This window comes from Bufo gargarizans, chromosome 1 (genome assembly GCF_014858855.1).
Source record: "Bufo gargarizans isolate SCDJY-AF-19 chromosome 1, ASM1485885v1, whole genome shotgun sequence".
In the NCBI taxonomy this organism is placed as follows: Eukaryota; Metazoa; Chordata; class Amphibia; order Anura; family Bufonidae; genus Bufo; species Bufo gargarizans.
The window spans coordinates 136,750,553-136,770,605 of record NC_058080.1 but is presented as its reverse complement, the minus strand read 5'-3'; the positions used below and the strand labels follow the sequence as shown (position 1 = coordinate 136,770,605).

The window sequence follows — 20,053 nt, the reverse complement described above, 5'->3', positions numbered from 1 at the left end:
AAACATTAACCTGTTTGCTTACCTGTTTTTTTTTTTTTTGTTTTTTTACCTTTATAGAACAAACCTCTCCTTCCCCATGGGTCAATGTGCAAAGCGCAAATTGCCCAAAGATGTGGCGAAGTGCGTTATGCACTTTGTCCCATGTGAAAGGAGACGTTTGCAGCAGCTGTGAGTGAATGGGCCCTAATAGCCCTGTGTGCCTATCCTGGTGAGATGTGATCCCTATGCTAGGTGTACCTGTGTGTGGTACTTTCGGAAACACTCCCCTAAGCATAGGGCAGGGTGGTCGGGACAGTCAGGACAGAAATAGCGGGTGTCACGCCTTATTCCACTCCTGCTACAGACACGACATTTTTTTCGGGGTGGCGGTCGGTTTGAGGTACCAGCAACGACACTGGGGAAGTGTCGCTCGTGTAGACGGCTAACTACACTGGTGGATGGGGCCACGGAACCTCCTGGATACAGGAGGTTCGCGATGATCTCTTCCTGAAATTTGAGGAAGGATCCAGTTCTCCCAGCCTTACTGTAGAGAACAAAACTATTGTACAGAGCCAATTGAATTAAATATACAGACACCTTCTTATACCAGCGTCTGGTGCGTCGGGAAACTAAATACGGAGCCAACATCTGGTCATTGAAGTCGACCCCTCCCATGTGGAGGTTATAGTCGTGGACTGAGAGGGGCTTTTCAATGACACGGGTTGCTCGCTCAATTTGTATTGTCGTGTCTGCGTGAATGGAGGAGAGCATGTAAACGTCACGCTTGTCTCTCCATTTCACCGCGAGCAGTTCTTCGTTACACAGTGCGGCCCTCTGCCCCCTTGCAAGACGGGTGCTAACGAGCCGTTGGGGGAAGCCCGCGCGACTAGTTCGCGCGGTACCACAGGCGCCAATCCGTTCTAGAAACAAATGCCGAAAGAGGGCCACACTTGTGTAGAAATTGTCCACATAAAGATGGTACCCCTTGCCGAATAAGAGTGACACCAAGTCCCAAACTGTCTTCCCACTGCTCCCCAGGTAGTCAGGGCAACCGACCGGCTCCAGGGTCTGATCTTTTCCCTCATAGACCCGAAATTTGTGGGTATAGCCTGTGGCCCTTTCACAGAGCTTATACAATTTGACCCCATACCGGGCGCGCTTGCTTGGGATGTATTGTTTGAAGCCAAGGCGCCCGGTAAAATGTATCAGGGACTCGTCTATGCAGATGTTTTGCTCAGGGGTATACAAATCTGCAAATTTCTGGTTGAAATGGTCTATGAGGGGCCGAATTTTGTGGAGCCGGTCAAAAGCAGGGTGGCCCCTGGGACGGGAGGCGGTGTTGTCGCTAAAGTGCAGGAAACGCAGGATGACCTCAAATCGTGTCCTGGACATAGCAGCAGAGAACATGGGCATGTGATGAATCGGGTTCGTGGACCAATATGACCGCAATTCATGCTTTTTTGTCAGGCCCATGTTGAGGAGGAGGCCCAGAAAAGTTTTAAATTCGGAAACTTGGACTGGTTTCCACCGGAAAGGCTGGGCATAAAAGCTTTCCGGGTTAGCGGTGATAAATTGTGTGGCATACCTGTTTGTCTCTGCCACAACTAAGTCTAAAAGCTCCGCAGTCAAGAACAGCTCAAAAAATCCCAGGGCCGAATCGATCTGAGCTGTCTCAACCCGAACTCCAGACTGGGCGGTGAAAGGGAAAACTACGGGTGCGGCTGAAGTTGGGGACTGCCAATCAGGGTTTGCCAGCACCTCTGGGATTCTAGGGGCTCTACGGGCACGTCTTTGCGGTGGCTGCGACGGGGTCACTACTGCACGTGCCACCGTACCAGCTTCAACTGCCCTTCTGGTGCTCGCTACTTCACCAGGTTGTACGGCAGTGCTGGTACTAGGTCCAGGAAGGGCTGGGCTGCTGGTGTATGCCTCACCACGTAATCCGACAGCACCAGCCCCACTCTGCTGCTCTTGAAGCGGATCCTGCGCAACCTGCGGTCTAGCGACACGGGGCCGGGTACGCCTGGTGCTATCAGGGACCTCAGCCTCCTCGTCCGAACTTTGGGTCAGAGAGCCACTGCTTTCTACAGGTTCGTATTCTGACCCGCTGGATTCATCAGATGAGGGTTCCCACTCCTCATCCGACTGGGTCAGAAGCCTGTAGGCCTCTTCAGAAGAATACCCCCTGTTAGACATGTGGGCAACTAAATTTCGGGGTATTCCCTGAGACTACCCAAGAAAAAAAAAGCAAGCCTGTCTTACAAATGGGAGGCTAGCGAAGTACCGGAGGCTGCTGCGGTTGATAAAAAATATCAAAACTGATTTTTTTATCGCCGCAGTGCGTGTAAAGTGAATGTGCAGCGATCACTGCGGTGGGGCGGGCGTGGGTGTACGCACGTGTGGGCGACCGATCAGGCCTGATCGGGCAAACACTGCGTTTTGGGTGGAGGGCGAACTAAAGTGACACTAATACAATTATAGATCTGACCGTGATCAGTTTTGATCACTACCAGATACTATAAAAGTACAAATGCTGATTAGCGATACGCTAATCAGCGAATAACGGACTGCGGTGCGGTGGGCTGGGCGCTAACCGATCCCTAAACTACCTAACCAAGGGGCCTAAACTATACTGAAACCTAACGGTCAATACCAGTGAAAAAAAAAAGTGACAGTTTGCACTGATCACTTTTTTCCTTTCACTAGTGATTGACAGGGGGGGATAAAAGGGGTGATCAAAGGGTTAATTGGGGTGATCTGGGGGCTAAGTGTGGTGTGGTGGGTACTCACAGTAATGATGTGCTCCTCTGCTGGAACCAACCGACCAAAAGAAGGAGCAGAGGAGCACAGCAGCCATATAACCCCATCATATTTACTAATATGTGGGGTTAAATGGCTGCCTGATTGTTTTTTTTGAAAATCAGCAGCCTGCCAGCCAATGATCGTGGCCGGCAGGCTGCTGACGAAATACTCTGCAGTGAAATGCCGGCCCGCGATGCGCATGCGCGGGCCGGCTGTGACGTAATCTCGCGTCTCGCGAGAGGACGCGCCGATGCGTCCAGGAGGAACTAATCAACCACCTCCCGGACGCATCGGTGCGTACAGCGGTCGGGAGGTGGTTAAAATGATCCCAGTGAAATCTGCCTTCTAAAAACCATATGGCGTTCCTTTCCTTCTGCGCCCTGCCGTGTGCCCGTACAGCAGTTTACGACCACATATGGGGTGTTTCTGTAAACTACAGAATCAGGGTAAAAAAATATTGAGTTTTGTTTGGCTGTTAACCCTTGCTTTGGAAAAAAAAATTGATTAAAATGGAAAATCTGCCAAAAAAGTGAAATTCTGAAATTTAATCTACATTTTCCTTTAATTCTTGTGAAACACCTAAAAGGGTTAAAGTTTGTAAAATCAGTTTTGAATACCTTGAGGGTGTAGTTTCTAAAATAAGGTGAGTTATGGGTGGTTTCTAATATGTAAGCCCCACAAAGTGACTTCATAACTGAACTGGTCCTGAAAAAAATTGGGTTTTGGTAATTTTCGTAAAAATTTTAAGATTTGCTTCTAACCCTTCTAACATCCCAAAAAAATAAAATGTAATTTTCAAAATGATCCAAACATGAAGCAGACATATGGGGAATGTAAAGTAATAACTATTTTGAAGGTATTACTATCTATTATAAAAGTAGAGAAATTTAAATTTGCTAATATATTTTAAAAATTTTGGTAAATTTGGCATAAAAAAAAATAAAACTTTTTTTGATTCTATATTGCCACTGTCATGAAGTACAATATGTGACGAGATAATCTCAGAATGGCCTGGATAAGTAAAAGCGTTTTAAAGTTACCACATAAAGTGACATGTCAGATTTGCATAATTTGGGTTTAAAAAAAAGACAAGTTCATGAAGTTTATCTGAGGGATGGGTGGGGTTGTGAATTTTAGAAGAAAAGCTGACACTATTTACTTGCAAGACTTACCACATTTTTGTAGAAAAAGTAAAGAATCATATTTGCTAGTCGAGTATAACACCAATGGCCATGGACAAGCAGCAGCTTCCTCAGGTGTTTGAAGTGTGAGAGTGCAAAATCACTCGACATCACTGCCTGCAGGCAAAAAACAAATGTCAAACATCAGTACTTTCCCATGGTTCAGCCTGTTAAGCTAGTTTCTGCCTCATGAGATTTAGGCTACATGCACACGACCATTCAGTTTTTTGCGGTCCGCAAACCGCGGATCCACAAAAAAACAGAAGGCGCGCGTATGCCTAACGCAAATTTGCGGATCGGAACGGGCGGCCCATTGTAGAAATTCCTATTCTTGTCCACAAAACGGACAAGAATAGGACATGCTATATTTTTTTGCGGGGCCACGGAACGGAGCAAAGGATGCGGACAGCACACCGAGTGCTGTCCACATCTTTTGGGGCCCCATAGAAGTTTTTTCAGCTTGGATGAGGACCCGAAAAATGGTAGTGTGCATGAGGCCTAATCCATCCTTCCGGGAGAGGAGCATATAACAGCGCACTACATGCGCTAATGCCATTAACACAAGACGCTCATGGAAGGAAACAAGATCGGATCAGTCTAAATTCCAAACTGTTGGCTACAGAGACATACTACTTTTCTGGGACAGAGCTGCATATGAACATCCTATATACCAGTGATGGCCAACCTTATAGAGACTGAGTGCCCAAACTGCAACCCAGAACCCACTAATTTATCGCAAAGTGCCAACATGAGGCTGCAGGGGGGAGGGTGATGTTCCGGACAGCCCACATAGGGCTAGTGGAGGGAAGGCGCTCTGCCAGCCAGAATAAGTCACCGTTCCTCACATTTAAGGCTCGTTCACACGAACGTGTGAAGCTCGTGCTGTGGACCGCAAATTGCACGGGCACCGTCCGTGAAGCAGGCTCATGGGGATCGCAGACCCATTCACTTGAACAGAACGGAACCCCAGAAAGCACTTCGTAGTGCTTCTGTAGTGTTCCGTTACGTTCTTCTGTTCTGCATCTCCAGATTTGCGGACCCATTGAAATGAACGGGTCCGCAATACAGCAACAGGCAGCACACGCTCGTGTGAACGAGGCCTTAAAGAGCGGACTTACCAGCCCCCAGATTGCTCGTCCGGGCCTGAGCGCATGCTCACAGAGAGGGCTCAGAGTGACATAAATAATGCATAGCCCTAAATAGTGTTAAGGTCCATTCTTATAAAGGGAATCCATTAAGAATAAAAATAAATATATATATCTATATCTTTGCATTCTCATATTCTGATACCCATAACTTTTTAAAATTTTTGCGAGGTTAGCTGTAGCTTTTGGTGCCATTCTGGGGTACGCAAGATCGGCACCAAGTAGAGAGCCTCATTAATGGCGGTGTTGTACACCAGCAGTACTGCTGAGCTGGTTGGAGCGCTGCTCAGTGCAGGGAAAGTCTCAAACAGAAATACACATTAGACCATACCTTCTAATGGTCTGGGATCTGGCGGGACAGTCCCAGAACCGCTGAGGTATGTCCCGCTCTCAGCTGTGTCCATAGGAGGCAGAGACAGCTCACTGTAAGAGTCCATTCACGCGTCTGCAGAATGGGTCTGCATCTGTTCCGCAAATTGCAGAACGGGTGCGGACCCATTCATTCTCTATGGGGCAGAAATGGATGCAGACAGCACACTGTGTGCTGTCCGCATCTCCTGAGCGCGCCCCCGATCTTCCGGTCCGCGGCTCCGGAAAAAAATAGAACATGTCCTATTCTTGTCGGCAATTGTGGACAAGAATAGGCATATGGGGGTTCCGGCTGGGTGTATTGCGGATCCGCAATACACTACGGCTGTGTGAAGAGGGGGTAAATAATGAAGGATCCTACTGAATGACTGCAAGCAGAGATCTTGAACTGTGAGGAACTGGTACAGAAAGAATATGGCAAAACTGTATAACTATTATACAAAAAGTATATTCTCTGTATAAAGAAAAGTTATGAAAGTTTCCAATATACTTTCTGTACCAATTTCTCACAGTTTAGGAAGACGTCTGCTTCCTGTCATTCATTAGGATCCTTCATTGTTTACTGGATACAAATCTGTCCTGGTCATGTGATGGACACACGGGTGCTCATTACAACAGCAGAACGCTGATCACTGTTCTGTGGTGTTCATCAAATGACCAAAACTGAGTTTTATCCACTGGAAGTATACCATGAAGGATCCGACTGAGTGACTGCAAACAGAGATCTTGAAAACCATGAGGTATTGCTACAGAAGGGAAACTGTAATTCACATTTTAACCATTAGGATACCAGAGTTTTATTTTTATTTTATGTTTTCATTTTTCTTCCCCGTCTTTCCGGAGCCATCATTTAGGTTTCCGTACACATAACCATATAAGGGCTTGTTTTTTTTGTGGGACAAGTTGTACTTTCCATTTCCATTACATATGGCAAACAATGTAGAGGGAAGCAGGGAAAAAATTCTGAATGGGGAGGGAAAAAAAACCGCAATTCCTCCACCGTTTTACAGGTTTTGTCCCTACAGCGTTCACTTTTGTGGCAGAATTGACCTGTCCCCTTCATTCTCTGGGTGAGTACGATTACAACGACACCACATATGTGTAGGTTTTTTATGTCTAAATACTGTAAAAATAAATAAAACTTTGAAAAAAAATTTTTTTTTTACATCACCATATTCTAACCCCCATAACTTTTTTTTTTTTGTTGTTATGCCTACTGAGCTGTCTGGGGGCTCATTTTTTGTAGGACGATCTGTAGTTTTTATGGATATCATTTTTAAATGTGTGTGACTTTTCAAACACATTTTATTACATTTTTTGGGGGTAAGAGATGAAAAAATTGTAAATTGGCCATTTTGATACTTTTTTCTGCTATGCCATTCGCCATATTTTAATAGAATGGGCATTTTCAGAGGCGGTGATGCCCATGATGTTTATATATATTTTTATTATTTATGTATTTATTTTCTTAATCCAAGAAAAGGGGGTGACAAAGTTTTATATATTTTTTAATTTGTTTTACTCTTTTGTAGCCAGTCTAGGAGGCTACCATGTTGACCAGATTTTTATTTAATTTTTTTTATTCAATATTACCATACTGCAAATAGCTTTATAGTAATATGAAAAGTGCTGGTTTCTTCTCTTCAGCGAGACCCAGCCTATTACAGTGAATTACCGACATCCTGCACTGGGATGCTGGTATTGACCTGGTGGCGTGCACTTCCGGGTTTTTCACTCTTTAGATGCCGTGATCACACTTGATCATGGAATCCAAAGGCTGCGGGCCTCTGCTGTTTGAAACAGCAGAGACCCGCCGACCATTTACCCCACTGCACGAGCGAGCGGGCGCCATGTTTAAACATTGCTCCAGCGCCGTACATGTACAACCCTGGTAGCGAAAGGGTTAATGGGCATCTGGGAGCCGCGCCCTCCCTATCAAACTGTTTGCATAGACACATAGCTGTGGATCACCTCAGTAAAGCTGTTTTTCCTTTGTTGATCTGAGGCTCTGTTTCTGACTTATATACTAGATATTAGTATACTTTTTCTTAACATGCAAATTAGGCCTTTGGTGCAACGAGGGCGTCACCACTGATCATGTTGCACCCAAGGTCTGCTCCTTTCCGTGGTCAGACCCTGACTCGCTGCTTTGATTGACAAGGCCTGGCAGTGGTAAGGCAGACAGAAGAGCTTGAGTGATGGCCTCATTGTACCAAAGGCTTAATTTCTATATGAAGAATATCATAACTCGGGAACGGAGACTCAGATCAACAAAAGAAATACAGCGTTTTATATCAGGTGAACCACAGCTATGTGTCTATGCAAACAAATTGATAGCGAGGTCACTGGTGACAGAATCCCCTTAGCTTAGCTTTTATAGCAAGGACGTATTCAGCAACTCTTCACAGACATTATCGCCATTCGTTGTCCCCACTGGAGCGGACAGTAAGTCTTTGGCGTGTGGGAAGAAACCCTCACAAATACGGGAAGATGTTGTTCTTGGTAGGATTGGAACCTAGGACCCAGATGCTGCAAGGCACTAGTGCTAACCACTGAGCTGCTGTCCTCCCCACATATCGGTGAAATATTTTTATGGTGCTCATTGGGCAATTTATTCAGTCATGTGATAAGTCGGACTACTAACATGCAGTTTATGGGTTATGTCATGCAACCGTTTATTTTTTGCCTTTTCTATGAATTCCTGACGATTATGACCTTTGAGTACCTGCATGCCCTCTTGTCCAGAAATGCCAACACCAACATCAGCAACTTGTATCATGCTCACATCATTGGCTCCATCACCTAGGGGGGAAAAATGCATGTACAGCAGATTTAGATATCTCAGTACATGTGAAGCATGGTTATAAAGAGGAAAGGTACATTATGCTGGCTGACAGTTATAGTACGGATGAAAAAAGTCCATCAAGTGCAACCAAGGAACGAGTGGGGATGAGAATAAGTGAAGGGGAGTGAGACTAATTAACTGTTGAATGGATAACTATTTTGCGTACTAGGTATATAACACTATTTACTGCCTGAATAAAGTACGTTCAAAAACATTTTATTAAATATCAAATAAAATTTAGTTCTCCACCACATTCAAAAATCAGGTTGGTGGTGCGAGTTAGAGTCTGGAATCTCGTATGAATATGTACCAGCTCTACAAAACTCACCCCCCCACAAATATCTCGGGCTGAAAAAAAAAAGCCCACACACAAAGTGTGGTGATAGGAGTCCAAACCACTATGCTGGGTCTGTACTACTACACTATGTGACTCCAATGTAGATTGGAGTGAAAGGTGCAACCACTGGTGGTATAATATAAATGGACCCCCACCCTCACTAAGTTAGCGGCTCAATATGGATTTATTAAACTACTACTGAACATAACAAGGTGCTCTGTATTGCTCAACGCGTCTCTCTGCCGCTATTGCACGGTATTTCCTCAGGAGCAACGGCAACCTAATCATAGAGGGCACTGTTCAGGTTCAAGTGCATCACTCAGTGGTGAGTATGCAGCAGACATGTTTCATTAAACAGGAAACAGAACAAAAAAAAAAATGCTGCATGCCTCTGATGGTGTGCCTCCGGGAGAGACCTACCTTGCTGCACGCACACCATCAGAGGCGTGACGGCTGTCATAGTGCCGGAGGCTATAGATTGCTGCACGCACACCTTCAGAGGCATGCAGCATTTTATTTTTTTGTTCTGTTTCCTGTTTAATGAAACACGTCTGCTGCATACTCACCACTGAGTGATGCACTTGAACCTGAACAGTGCCCTCTATGATTAGGTTGCCGTTGCTCCTGAGGAAATACCGCGCAATAGCGGCAGAGAAACAAATTGAGATTCCAGACTAACTCGCACCACCAGATTTTTGAATGTGGTGGAGAACCAAATTTTATTTGATATTTAATAAAATGTTTTTAAACGTACTTTATTCAGGCAGTAAATAGAAGGGGAGTGAGAACCACAAAAAATAACTATAGGCTTATGGTCATTGTGATTCAACAGACTTTGCATAAATCAATAGTACAAGTGAATCTAAGAAGCTTTGTAATATATGTCAGAGAAAAATGCTTTTTATACCCTTCCTAAATGAACATTTAACATTTCTGCTTAGCCCGTCTTGGGAGACATGACAGCCGTCCGCTCACTGAAGGATTAGATGACATGCTGCCCATTGAAGTCTATGAAGAGTGGAAGGGGAGAGGAAGAGTGAGCTGCAGGGAGACCTGACCCTATGTGGTCGAGTGAAGTCAATTGCATAAGTGCACAGGCAGAATTATCCTTATGGAACAATCGACTTTTCAAGTAAAACCTATATTCATGTGATAGATAATCATTAATTGTACCTATACTTTTAGCTGACTTTTCAGGATTAGCAACCATATGTATATACATGATTGACAGCACTATATCTGACCACTATATGACTTGTATCTGGGATTTAGACCGGTTTTTTTTTTTTTAACAGGCTGCATCTCTTATTTTCAGTTTTCTCTGGGCTTGTGGGTAGGGGCTAGCTGTACTGAGGTCTCCCCATAAAATGCACATAGAGACTGGGGATTTTGCTCCCTAACTCTCTTACTCACCCAGAACCACAGTATAGATAACTGAGCAGTATAGATGTGAATAAAGCCTTTGGGGTGAGAAATAACACTTACTATTAGCTGATTAATGCTGAATCATTCCTGGGTTGTGTTGGTCTCTGCTTCTCACAGTATACTTCCTTTCTCCTTGTACCCCCTCCATAGATTTCTATGGGATGATGTAATCTGATCCTTCAGTGAGCAGGCAGTCCTGTTTCACACAAACGTGTCCAGTGGAGGAATCATGCTCCATGTGTGAGCGTGATCGTTCATTGTGTACACAGCTGGTCTTGCAGAAGCGCAAGGCATTAAACTGATTTGTAGTGCTACAGGTATGTGCTTCTGCATGACCTTCTTGCTATAGAATTATAGACAGCTTTATGTCAGTATGATCCTGTAAAAGGAAGCTCATGCAGAGGCACATAGCATTATAAATCCGTATAACGCACTGCACTCCTGCAAGATAAGCAGTGTCCAGAATGGAGGATCACGCTCACACACTGAGCACGATTCCCGTGCTGAACATGCTCATGTTAGGCTACCTTCACACTAGCGTTTTTTGCTGGAAACGGCAGGGTTCAGCAAAACCGCTTCAGTTACTGATAATACAACCGTCTGCATCCGGTATGAACGGATTGGGTTGTATTATCTTTAACATGGCCAAAACGGATCAGTCATGAACACCATTAAAAGTCAATGGGGGACGGATCAGTTTTCTATTGTGTCGGATTGTGTCAGAGGAAACAGATCAGTCCCCATTGACTTGCATTATGGGTCATGACGGATCTGTCTTGCTCCGCATCTCAGGACAGAAATCAAACCGCAGCATGCTGCGGTTTGCTTTCTGGTATGAGAACGGAACGCATTTTGGAGCATTCTGTTCAGTTACGTTTTGACCCAATTGACAATGAATGGGGACAAAATGGAAGCGTTTTGTTTCCGGTATTGAGACCCTATGACCGATCTCAATACCGGAAAACATTAACGCTAGTGTGAAAGTGTGCTCATGTTTTTTTGGCCAACACCCAAAATCATTGTTTCTGCTTGTGGTACTAGTTACATGTTGGCACAATTAAACACCTCACAAATACATACGCTAAATCATATATAGACCCAAAACAAAATACCACAGGTTAAAATACCTTAAATAACAGGTGTACATAAATAAGACCATAAAGGCAAATACAGACCACAAGGCAGACTCAAACCCCAATGTTCGTTTTGTCTACAGCTTCCTCCTGAGGCTATAACTCTGTTGTGTACGATATGCATTTTATATACAGACTAACCAGTTGTCAAATAATCCACACACCAGAAAATACTACTACATACTGCAAAATGTAGAGAAAAAAAAAAAGAGTGAAAAAAATGAATACAGTCATAGCCCAAATAATCTGGGAAAATAAAAAAATAAAATGACCCCCGCTCAAAAACATAACACTAAAACAATAAAAACATAAAAGACACAAAGCCACCAAGGAGAGGTCTTCCGTTTGGGTCTTCCATTTTTGTATTGTTTTAGTGTTGTGTGTTATGTTTTATAATTTTTAAAAATGTTATTTTATTTTTCAAATTATTTGAGCTATGCCTGACATAAAGAAGGGGAAATGTCTTACACTGACAACATTACAGATGAACGGGAAGAAACATTTATATATAAACTGAATTCCACGGCACTTACAAATAAAGCAATCAAGTTTTTCCTTTATTTTCCTAAAAATTATAAAACATACACCACTAAAACAATCAAAACGGAAGACCTCTGCTTTGTGTGTTACTTTTTTATTGTCTTGGCGTTATGCTTTTTTTTTTCTTTTTATACATTTTTTTTTGTAGATTATTTGAGCTATGTCTGACAAGAAGAAGAAGGAGTGTCTTGTGTTGACAACATTATGGATAAAAGGGAGCAGGGAGCTCTAGGAGTTTTGTATATTTTTAATATATTATTTATTTTTACACCCTTACACATGCATTTATATAATTTTACTCATACTATACTTTTTTTCCATGTTCCACATTTCATATTTTGGTTTTGTGTTTATCACATTCACACTCTCACAACCTTTTCTGTTTCACATACAGTGACAATTTTTATTTATTTATTTTTACCTTTATTTTACACTTCGGGAACTTTCACACTAGCGTTTTTCTTTTCCGGCATAGAGTTCTGTCAAAAGGGCTCTATGCCGGAAAAGAACTGATCAGGCATATCCCCATGCATTCTGAATAGATAGAAATCCGTTCAGTTTGCATCAGGATGTCTTCCAATCAGTCACTCTCAGGCGTTTTGGCCGCATGCTGCGGTATTATGGTATTATATCCATCCAGAATGCCTAATCAGTCGCCGGAATACCGGATTCGGCATTAATTCCCATTGACTTGCATTAGTGCCGGATCAGTCATTGCAAAACAACTGAAGCACGGACCCGTCCTTCCAGTCTGTGCATGCGCTAAACTGTGAAAGACTGCAAGATGGATCCATCCATTCGCATGACAAGCGGAGAGACTGATCCGTTCTTGCAATGCATTTGTAGGCGAATCCGCACCCGGATCCGTCTACAAATGCTGTAGGTTGTCACACTGATCGGCGGAGCCGGCAGGCAGCTCCGACGACGGAACTGCCTGCCGGATCACACTAACGCTAGTGTAAAAGTACCCTTACACATACTGAGCAGGGGTAATGGGGACACTGGGTGTGTGCACACGCGCCCTTTTGTTCCCTCACTGCTCCCTGACACACATGGTGGAAAGCATGTTGTGGAGGCATACGCCTGCCTGCCGAAACTGTGATATAGATGTGATGTTGCTTCCTGTTCCAGCCTGTGGAACTTATGGCGTTCATTGGATCTTTGTGGCCATGTTTTCCTTACTGGAGAGCCACGATTTACTAATATTTTATTACTGCTTGCCCCTTTAATGTGTAGATTATTTTATTTGGTTAGGCTGTAAATAAAATGTGCATCATACATGGAGTTATACCCCCAGCAGGAAACAATAGGTGAAATGTAGGTTGGGTTTGGTGTCTGCATTTCTCTTTATTGTCTTATTGTGTTCCTTATGTACACCTGTAAATTAAAGGGGTTGTCTCACTTCCGTAAGTGGGATTCATCATGTAGAGAAAGTTAATACAATATGACCATATTGCCTCCTTAGCTGGCTGGATTCACTTTTCCATCACATTATAAACTGCTCGTTTCCATGGTTACAGACCACCCTGCAATCCATCAGTGGTGGTCGTGTTTGCATAATATAGGAAAAAGCCCCAGCCTAGGTGTGCTCCCACGGTCCCGGCCACCAGAGAGGCCCATGCTTTTTCCTGTAATGTGCAAGCACGACCACTACTGATGGATTGCAGAGCGGTCTGTAACCAAGGAAACAAGCAGAGTATAATGTGATGAAAAATGAATCCAGCCAGCAAAGGAAGCAATATGGACAATCACAATACATTAGTAAGTGCCTTGTATTAACTTTCTCTACATGATAAATGTAACTTACTGAAGTGAGACAACCCCTTTAAAAGGTAGTTTAATTGTGCCAACATGTAACTACCACCACAGGCAGCTCCTGTTTTTTATCATTCATTTTATCTACTTTAGATTCTAGATTCATTTTATTTATTGTATCATTCCTTTTATCCACTTGTTTTTAAGATGACCTAGTAAATATTCTGTTTGTACTATTTTGTGGTGTATCTCTGTTAGGTCTTTGCAGTGTATTTTACACACCATGCTGTGAACTGTATTTGCTCACATTTGTAGGTGTTTTATTATAATAGGTCTTGTATTTGCATGTATGAAAGATTTTTGCAAAGCTGTCTGAAAGTACAGTGACCTGTATGGTGCTTTATATCAAAGACAGGTGTGCAAAAATTTTAGATAGGGAAATAATTGGTTTACTGTAACACACTTTACAACCAAAGCTACAAGAATTCTTTGTATAGAAGATGAAACAGAAGAGAAGGATTCCCATGTTTAACATTTTCTACCTTTAGGCACTGTACACACAGTTTCTACAGATGGCACTTGGCGTTAATGCTGCACCAACCAAACCTCAGTGGTTGTCTGCTTGCAGTTTCTCTCTACTCAATGGGCATTCTAATTGAAAAACCGTAGCAGGAGGGATTTCTCCTGCAGAATACGCAAATGTCACATGTTTAATGCCAAAGAAGGAGCAGCAAATTGTTACTAACCAATAGCAAGGGTCATCACTTTCACGTTATTCCGGACCAGCTTAACCACTTGGCTTTTCTGCAGAGGAGTTGCCCTGCAGCATATCACAGCTTTACAATGCTGAGCGAGGTAGAGGAACTTCTTCTCCAGAGTTTCATGCAGTGCAAAGTCTAGGCTCTTCCCATCGATTATCAAGGCAAAGTCAACAGTTTCTTTCTCAAAGGAGGAATTATGTGATTTCTCATCTTTTGTTAGCAGAGGGTCAGACACCAGGTGTCTTTCTATTTCACCAATGATGTTGTCTACCAGAACCTCACACGTTGCCTATGAACAAGTACATATTATTTATTTATCTAAGAGGGGGGTTACACAATATAAAAATACAAGAAACAAGAAACTATTAACAGGCTGGTAACAGAGGGGGAGAGGACCCTGTCTATGAGAGCTTACAAGGCACAGTAGGCGAGAGGAAAGTCTGCTCATCTGGCTATGTGGTGGCAGCATACTTAATGCAAGTGCCTTCCTGAAGAGGTGGGTTTTCAGGTTGCCTTTAAAAGGTCTGGATGTTGGGGGGAGAGTTTGATTTGCTGGGGTAGCGAGTTCACAGGAGAAATCATGTAGATGATTATGTGAAGAGAAGAATGGACAAGAGGAGAACAAAGAAGGAGGTCCTGTGAAGATCAGATATTACCGTACGTTTGGGCACAGGGGATGTATCGGGAAAGCAGAACAGAGATAAGGAGGGGACAGGTTGTGGACGGCCTTATATGTAGTTGTGACAAACATTCAAATGCAAAAAGGAAAACACAAAAGCACTTTGCTGTCTGACAAAAGGCACATAAGGCCTCATGCACACGGCCGTTCTGGTCCGCATCAGAGCCGCAGTTTTGGCGGCTCCAATGCGGACCTATTCACTTCAATGGGTCCGCAAAAGATGCGGACAGCACTCCATGTGCTGTCCGCATCCGTTGCTCCGTTCCGTGGCCCCGCAAAAAAATAGGCAGTTATATTAAAGGCTGTCCGCGCCGATCCGCAAATTGAGGAACGCGCATGAACGACATCCGTGTTTTGCGGATCCTCGATTTGTGGACCGCAAAACACACAACGGTCGTGTGCATGTAGCCTAAATGATCTAGGAAATACTAGAGGAGACTAACAAAAACTTCTGCAAATGCCCAAATATATATTTTTTTAAATTAAAAATAAAAAGACAGACACTGTCCTTGTCAACCAATGGAAAAAAAGTTATATTTCTCTAACCAGCTCTAACCACATAACACTTGCTTGTGTTTTGATGTTGCCTGCAATAAGAAAAAATTTTTTTTTTTAGTTGATGACCGTTTGTCCATACAGACTGCAATAATAGACACTTTTCCTTTCAATTAAGATATATAATAGGGATATTTCAGTTATAGCATAGGGGATAGAGGATAGGGTATAATTATTAGACTGGTGGGGGTCCAACCACTGGAATCCTCATTAAGCACAAGAACAGGAGCCGCACAGCCCGCAGGGACCGTGAAAAGGAATGGAAAGGCAGGTCGGGCATTTGCTCACTGCCGCTCTCTATGGGCCTGCCAGAAATAACCAAGCGGTCCACTTGGGGCCCCTATTCTTATGATTTGTAGTGGTCTCAGACGTTGAAGCCCCACCAATCTAACAGTTATACTCTATCCTGTGAATAGGCGATAACCTAATATAACCAGAATACCCCTATACTGCCTCCAACATAATAATATAACAGGATAGTAATACATTTCCTATGTCCGTACTGGAAGTCTGACCCTGTCCTCCAACAAGGAACTGAAATTAGTTCTGCACAGAAGAATTGAAAGGCTTCATTTTTCAGTACATATTATTATTATTAATCCAGAGATCTTAGAGCAGAACTTTAAAAAGTTAATTTTTTGGGGTTTCAGTTCATTTTCAAATTCAGAAGAATGTCAAATGCACATAAAAAGGGAAGCGTTTCAAAAAGATGCAATGTTGCTTTGGGAATCAAGGCCCAGAATTCTGAAAAGGTTAACGTGTACCTCCAGTTCTAAACAAGCTTTCAGAAATGAATAGTACAGGTGAATAGAAGAAACTTTGTAATACATCATATTAAAGAATGATGCTTCCTCCTGGGCTTCTCGGGCTGCTCCTCTTTCTCTTCACTCCACCTCTTATCTCTAGTAGCTCCCCTCTCTGTCTCCAGGCTTACAGACAAAAGTCTATGAAGAAAAGAGGGATGAGGAGGCTGCTGCCAGCTGGAGAAAGAATTAGGTCTCTTTCAGACGAGCATGTGCAGTGCAGAAATCACACTCTGCGTGTGAGCGAGATTACTTGTTATAGACGCTGCTTGTTTCGCAGGAGTGCATGACACTAAACTGATTTATAATGCTGTGTGTCTCTGTATGACCTGTATCTACAGAATTATACTGACAGCATTATGTCAGTATAAGGCCTCTTGCACTCAAAAGTTTTTTTTTTCTGTGTAAGGGTAGTTTCACACTAGCGTTCGTCGGTCCGCTCGTGAGCTCCGTTTGAAGGAGCTCACGAGCGGACCCGAACGCCTCCGTCCAGCCCTGATGCAGTCTGAATGGAGCGGATCCGCTCAGACTGCATCAGTCTGGCGGCGTTCAGCCTCCGCTCCGCTCGCCTCCGCACGGACAGGCTGACAGCTGAACGCTGCTTGCAGCGTTCAGCTGTTTGCCTGGCCGTGCGGAGGCGAGCGGATCCGTTCAGACTTACAATGTAAGTCAATGGGAACGGATCCGCTTGAAGATGTCACCCTATGGCTCAATCTTCAAGCGGATCCGTCCCCCATTGACTTTACATTGAAAGTCTGAACGGATCCGCTCAGGCTGCTTTCACACTTTTTTTCTAAGTTATTAATGCAGACGGATCCGTACTGAACGGAGCCTCCGTCTGCATTAATATGATCGGATCCGTTCAGAACGGATCAGATCGAACGCTAGTGTGAAAGTAGCCTAAGTTCGTTTTTTTTTGCGTTCTATATACGGAACCATTAATTTTAATGGGTCCGCAAAAAAATTAAATGCACTCCATATCTATTCCGTTTCCATATTTCCGTTCAAATATAGAACACGTCCTATTATTGTCCGCACAATGGACAAGGATAGTACGGTTCTATCGGGGGCCAGCTGTTCCGTGTTTTTTTTTGCGGAACGGAAAAAGTCATACGGTCGTGTCCAAGAGGCCCAAGTCTGTAGATACAGGTCATGCAGAGACACACCGCATTATAAATCATTATAATGCCATGAAGTGTGCATAATGGGGAATCAAACTCACACATGAAACATCATTTCCGCACAAGACACGCTCGTCTGAAAGAGGCCTAAGGGATGAGGAGGCTGCTGCCAGCTAGAAAGTGATTTATTACCTCACGCTGAACACTGTAGAACCTTATCCTACTGGATATAGTAGAGTTAAACCTTCTAAGTGTAGCAGAGCTAAGAGACTGCAGTTTGTGTCTCTCTCATCCATAGTTGTCAATGTTAAAAGCACGTAAAACAAAGCAGCCAGATACATTACACAGTTTCTTATATTCACCTGCACTATTCATTTATGGAAAGTTATTTTATAACTGGAGGTACACTAAGAAATATTCTTGCTAGCTATACGTAAATATACACACCCTTTCTTGTCTGGTTATTGTGAAGATTTTGTAACTATGTTCTAGAAGTTGGCAAGAATATGCAATGTTGACTGCAGTCTCTTCCTTGTCCCCAGTAAGCATCCAAATTTTAATACCAGCTTTTCTTAGTGACTCTATGGTCTCTGGAACACCTTCCTGAAGACGGTCTTCAATACCAGTAGCCCCTGAAATGAATGGTATACACGGTAAATCATACCCTATCATCTGAGTATGTTGTATATAAAGCCTCCCCAGCAAAGCCCTGTTGTCCTTCACCCCCTTGCTGACCCTCACAACCCCTCTCCTCTGTCCATCAGATGTGTTGTTGACACCCTCCTTGACTTTCTCGCCCCCACTACATGAGCCTCAGTGGCAGTTTCTCTCCCCTACTTCAGCTCACTCTAAATGAACATCACAAACATAATGTGAACAAGGCTTAAGTACAGCAGCTCTAAAACCAATTCATACAAGACAATACACTAAAATAAACCTACCAAGCAGCATTAGATTGGTTTCCAGTTTAAGTGCAGACTCGTATAAAAGTTCTTCCCGGTTATCAATACTGGTTTCTGCTACACTATGGCCATGAAGCCATTCTGCATAGTCCACATCAGTCATAACCTACAGGAGAGAGCACACCATGACATATTCTACACAGAATATTAACAGAAGCTATTACTGGTAATAAAGCCACTGTCCTCTACACTTGTCTACCTAACCCACCTGTCCATGAGGTTTGTCCCCTAGTCCTTAAAGAGAACCTATCCTGACATGTCTTGAGTTACAGAGATCCAGCGGGCTGTTCCGGCAGCTGGCTACCTGAATGCCCGCCGGCCCCATCAACCATAATAGGGACAGGTGGACATCTGTCCATAACCAGGCAAACATGCAGAAAATCAGCCAGATAAAAAAAAAAAAAACGCAGCATGCAGCAGTATTTATCCAGTCAATTGTTGGCATATTTGCCAAGTTGCGGCAGGATCTCTGCAGGTCCCTATTATAGTTAATGGGGCTGGCAGGCACTCAGGTGGCGTCCGGCAATGCCACATCCAGAGAGCTCTGTAATGCTTCCATCCCCCTTGTAATAATTCTAGAACAGCTATGACTTTGTTGTGCCACACCTTTATTATTCCCACTAGAAGTTATAAATGAATTACTGGCAGTTTGCAATGAAGGTCCAGCTGGGTATTACCAGTTGGGGGGGGGGGGGGGGTGTCCCTGCACAGTCCGACACTGGCAGCACTGATTGGTTAGTGTCACAGTGTGCAGTGATACTCCACAAATGTAGGCCTTCACTGAAAAGTACTAGTACCGTAATTAATTCATAACTTCTAGTAGAAATAAAGGAATGACATCACAAGAGTCAGAAGAACAGATGCTCCAGAATTGTTATTACATGGGGAATACAGGAGAGGTGGGAGGTTCTCTTTAAATTCCATTGTTTCATCTTTAGTTTTCTTGAACTGATCAGTTTGGGAAGGCACTATCCACCCTGTCCTCTAAGATCCTATTAGCGGTACTGTGGTATAAACTGGAGGTGAATTTTTGATTAGCAATGAGTCAGACCAAGTTTGGAGCGGTTATCCAAGGCCACCACTCGATAAACAAGGCGTCAGTAGCCCACTTAGCCTCCGGACCTCTGCAGTTGCCCGTGTATAATAATGTTTAATGCACATTAGCGAGTTTCATTAACACAATTGTGTCTTGCTGCTGAGCATATTCTGACTTACCTTCTTAGCAATACATAAAGTGCGGAGTCCTCCTTTAGCATATTTATCTAAATGTTTCTGTGTTAGCGTTCGGATCTCCGTCTGCAGAACTTCTGTTTTGTTATCTGCAAACACAGCGCAACTAAAGATTATGCCACCTACAGAGATACCATTATACAAGTGTAGCTCGACATAACCACTGATACAGCATATTAAAGGGGTTGTCTGACTATAGAATTAAAAAAATGCACAGCATGGTTCAAGATAGTAAAAGTAGTAAATACCTTACCAATAACTTAATGCTGCCTTTCGGAGGCCTCCTGGGCCCCCTGCCTTTCTAGACCCTATGGAGATGGACATGTGCATGTGACCACTCAGCCAATCATTATTGCCCGTGATTGGCTGAGTGGTCATATTTCTGTGCTGATGGACCAGAATTACAGCCACTGGCGAGGGATCCAGAAGGC

At 43.5% G+C, this 20,053-nt stretch overlaps 1 protein-coding gene across 1 annotated transcript in view; it reads right to left on the bottom strand.

Moving 5' to 3' along the window:
* ATP10D (ATPase phospholipid transporting 10D (putative)) overlaps positions 1-20,053 on the bottom strand; it is a 125,396-nt gene that overhangs the window by 32,755 nt on the left and 72,588 nt on the right. The window contains exons 13-18 of the mRNA XM_044298832.1: positions 19,608-19,711; positions 18,372-18,498; positions 17,878-18,062; positions 14,258-14,561; positions 8,202-8,278; positions 3,954-4,079 (exon numbers count right to left, since the gene is read on the bottom strand). Of these exons, the coding sequence (XP_044154767.1) occupies positions 3,954-4,079; positions 8,202-8,278; positions 14,258-14,561; positions 17,878-18,062; positions 18,372-18,498; positions 19,608-19,711 (923 nt within the window). The remainder of the gene's footprint in view (positions 1-3,953; positions 4,080-8,201; positions 8,279-14,257; positions 14,562-17,877; positions 18,063-18,371; positions 18,499-19,607; positions 19,712-20,053) is intronic.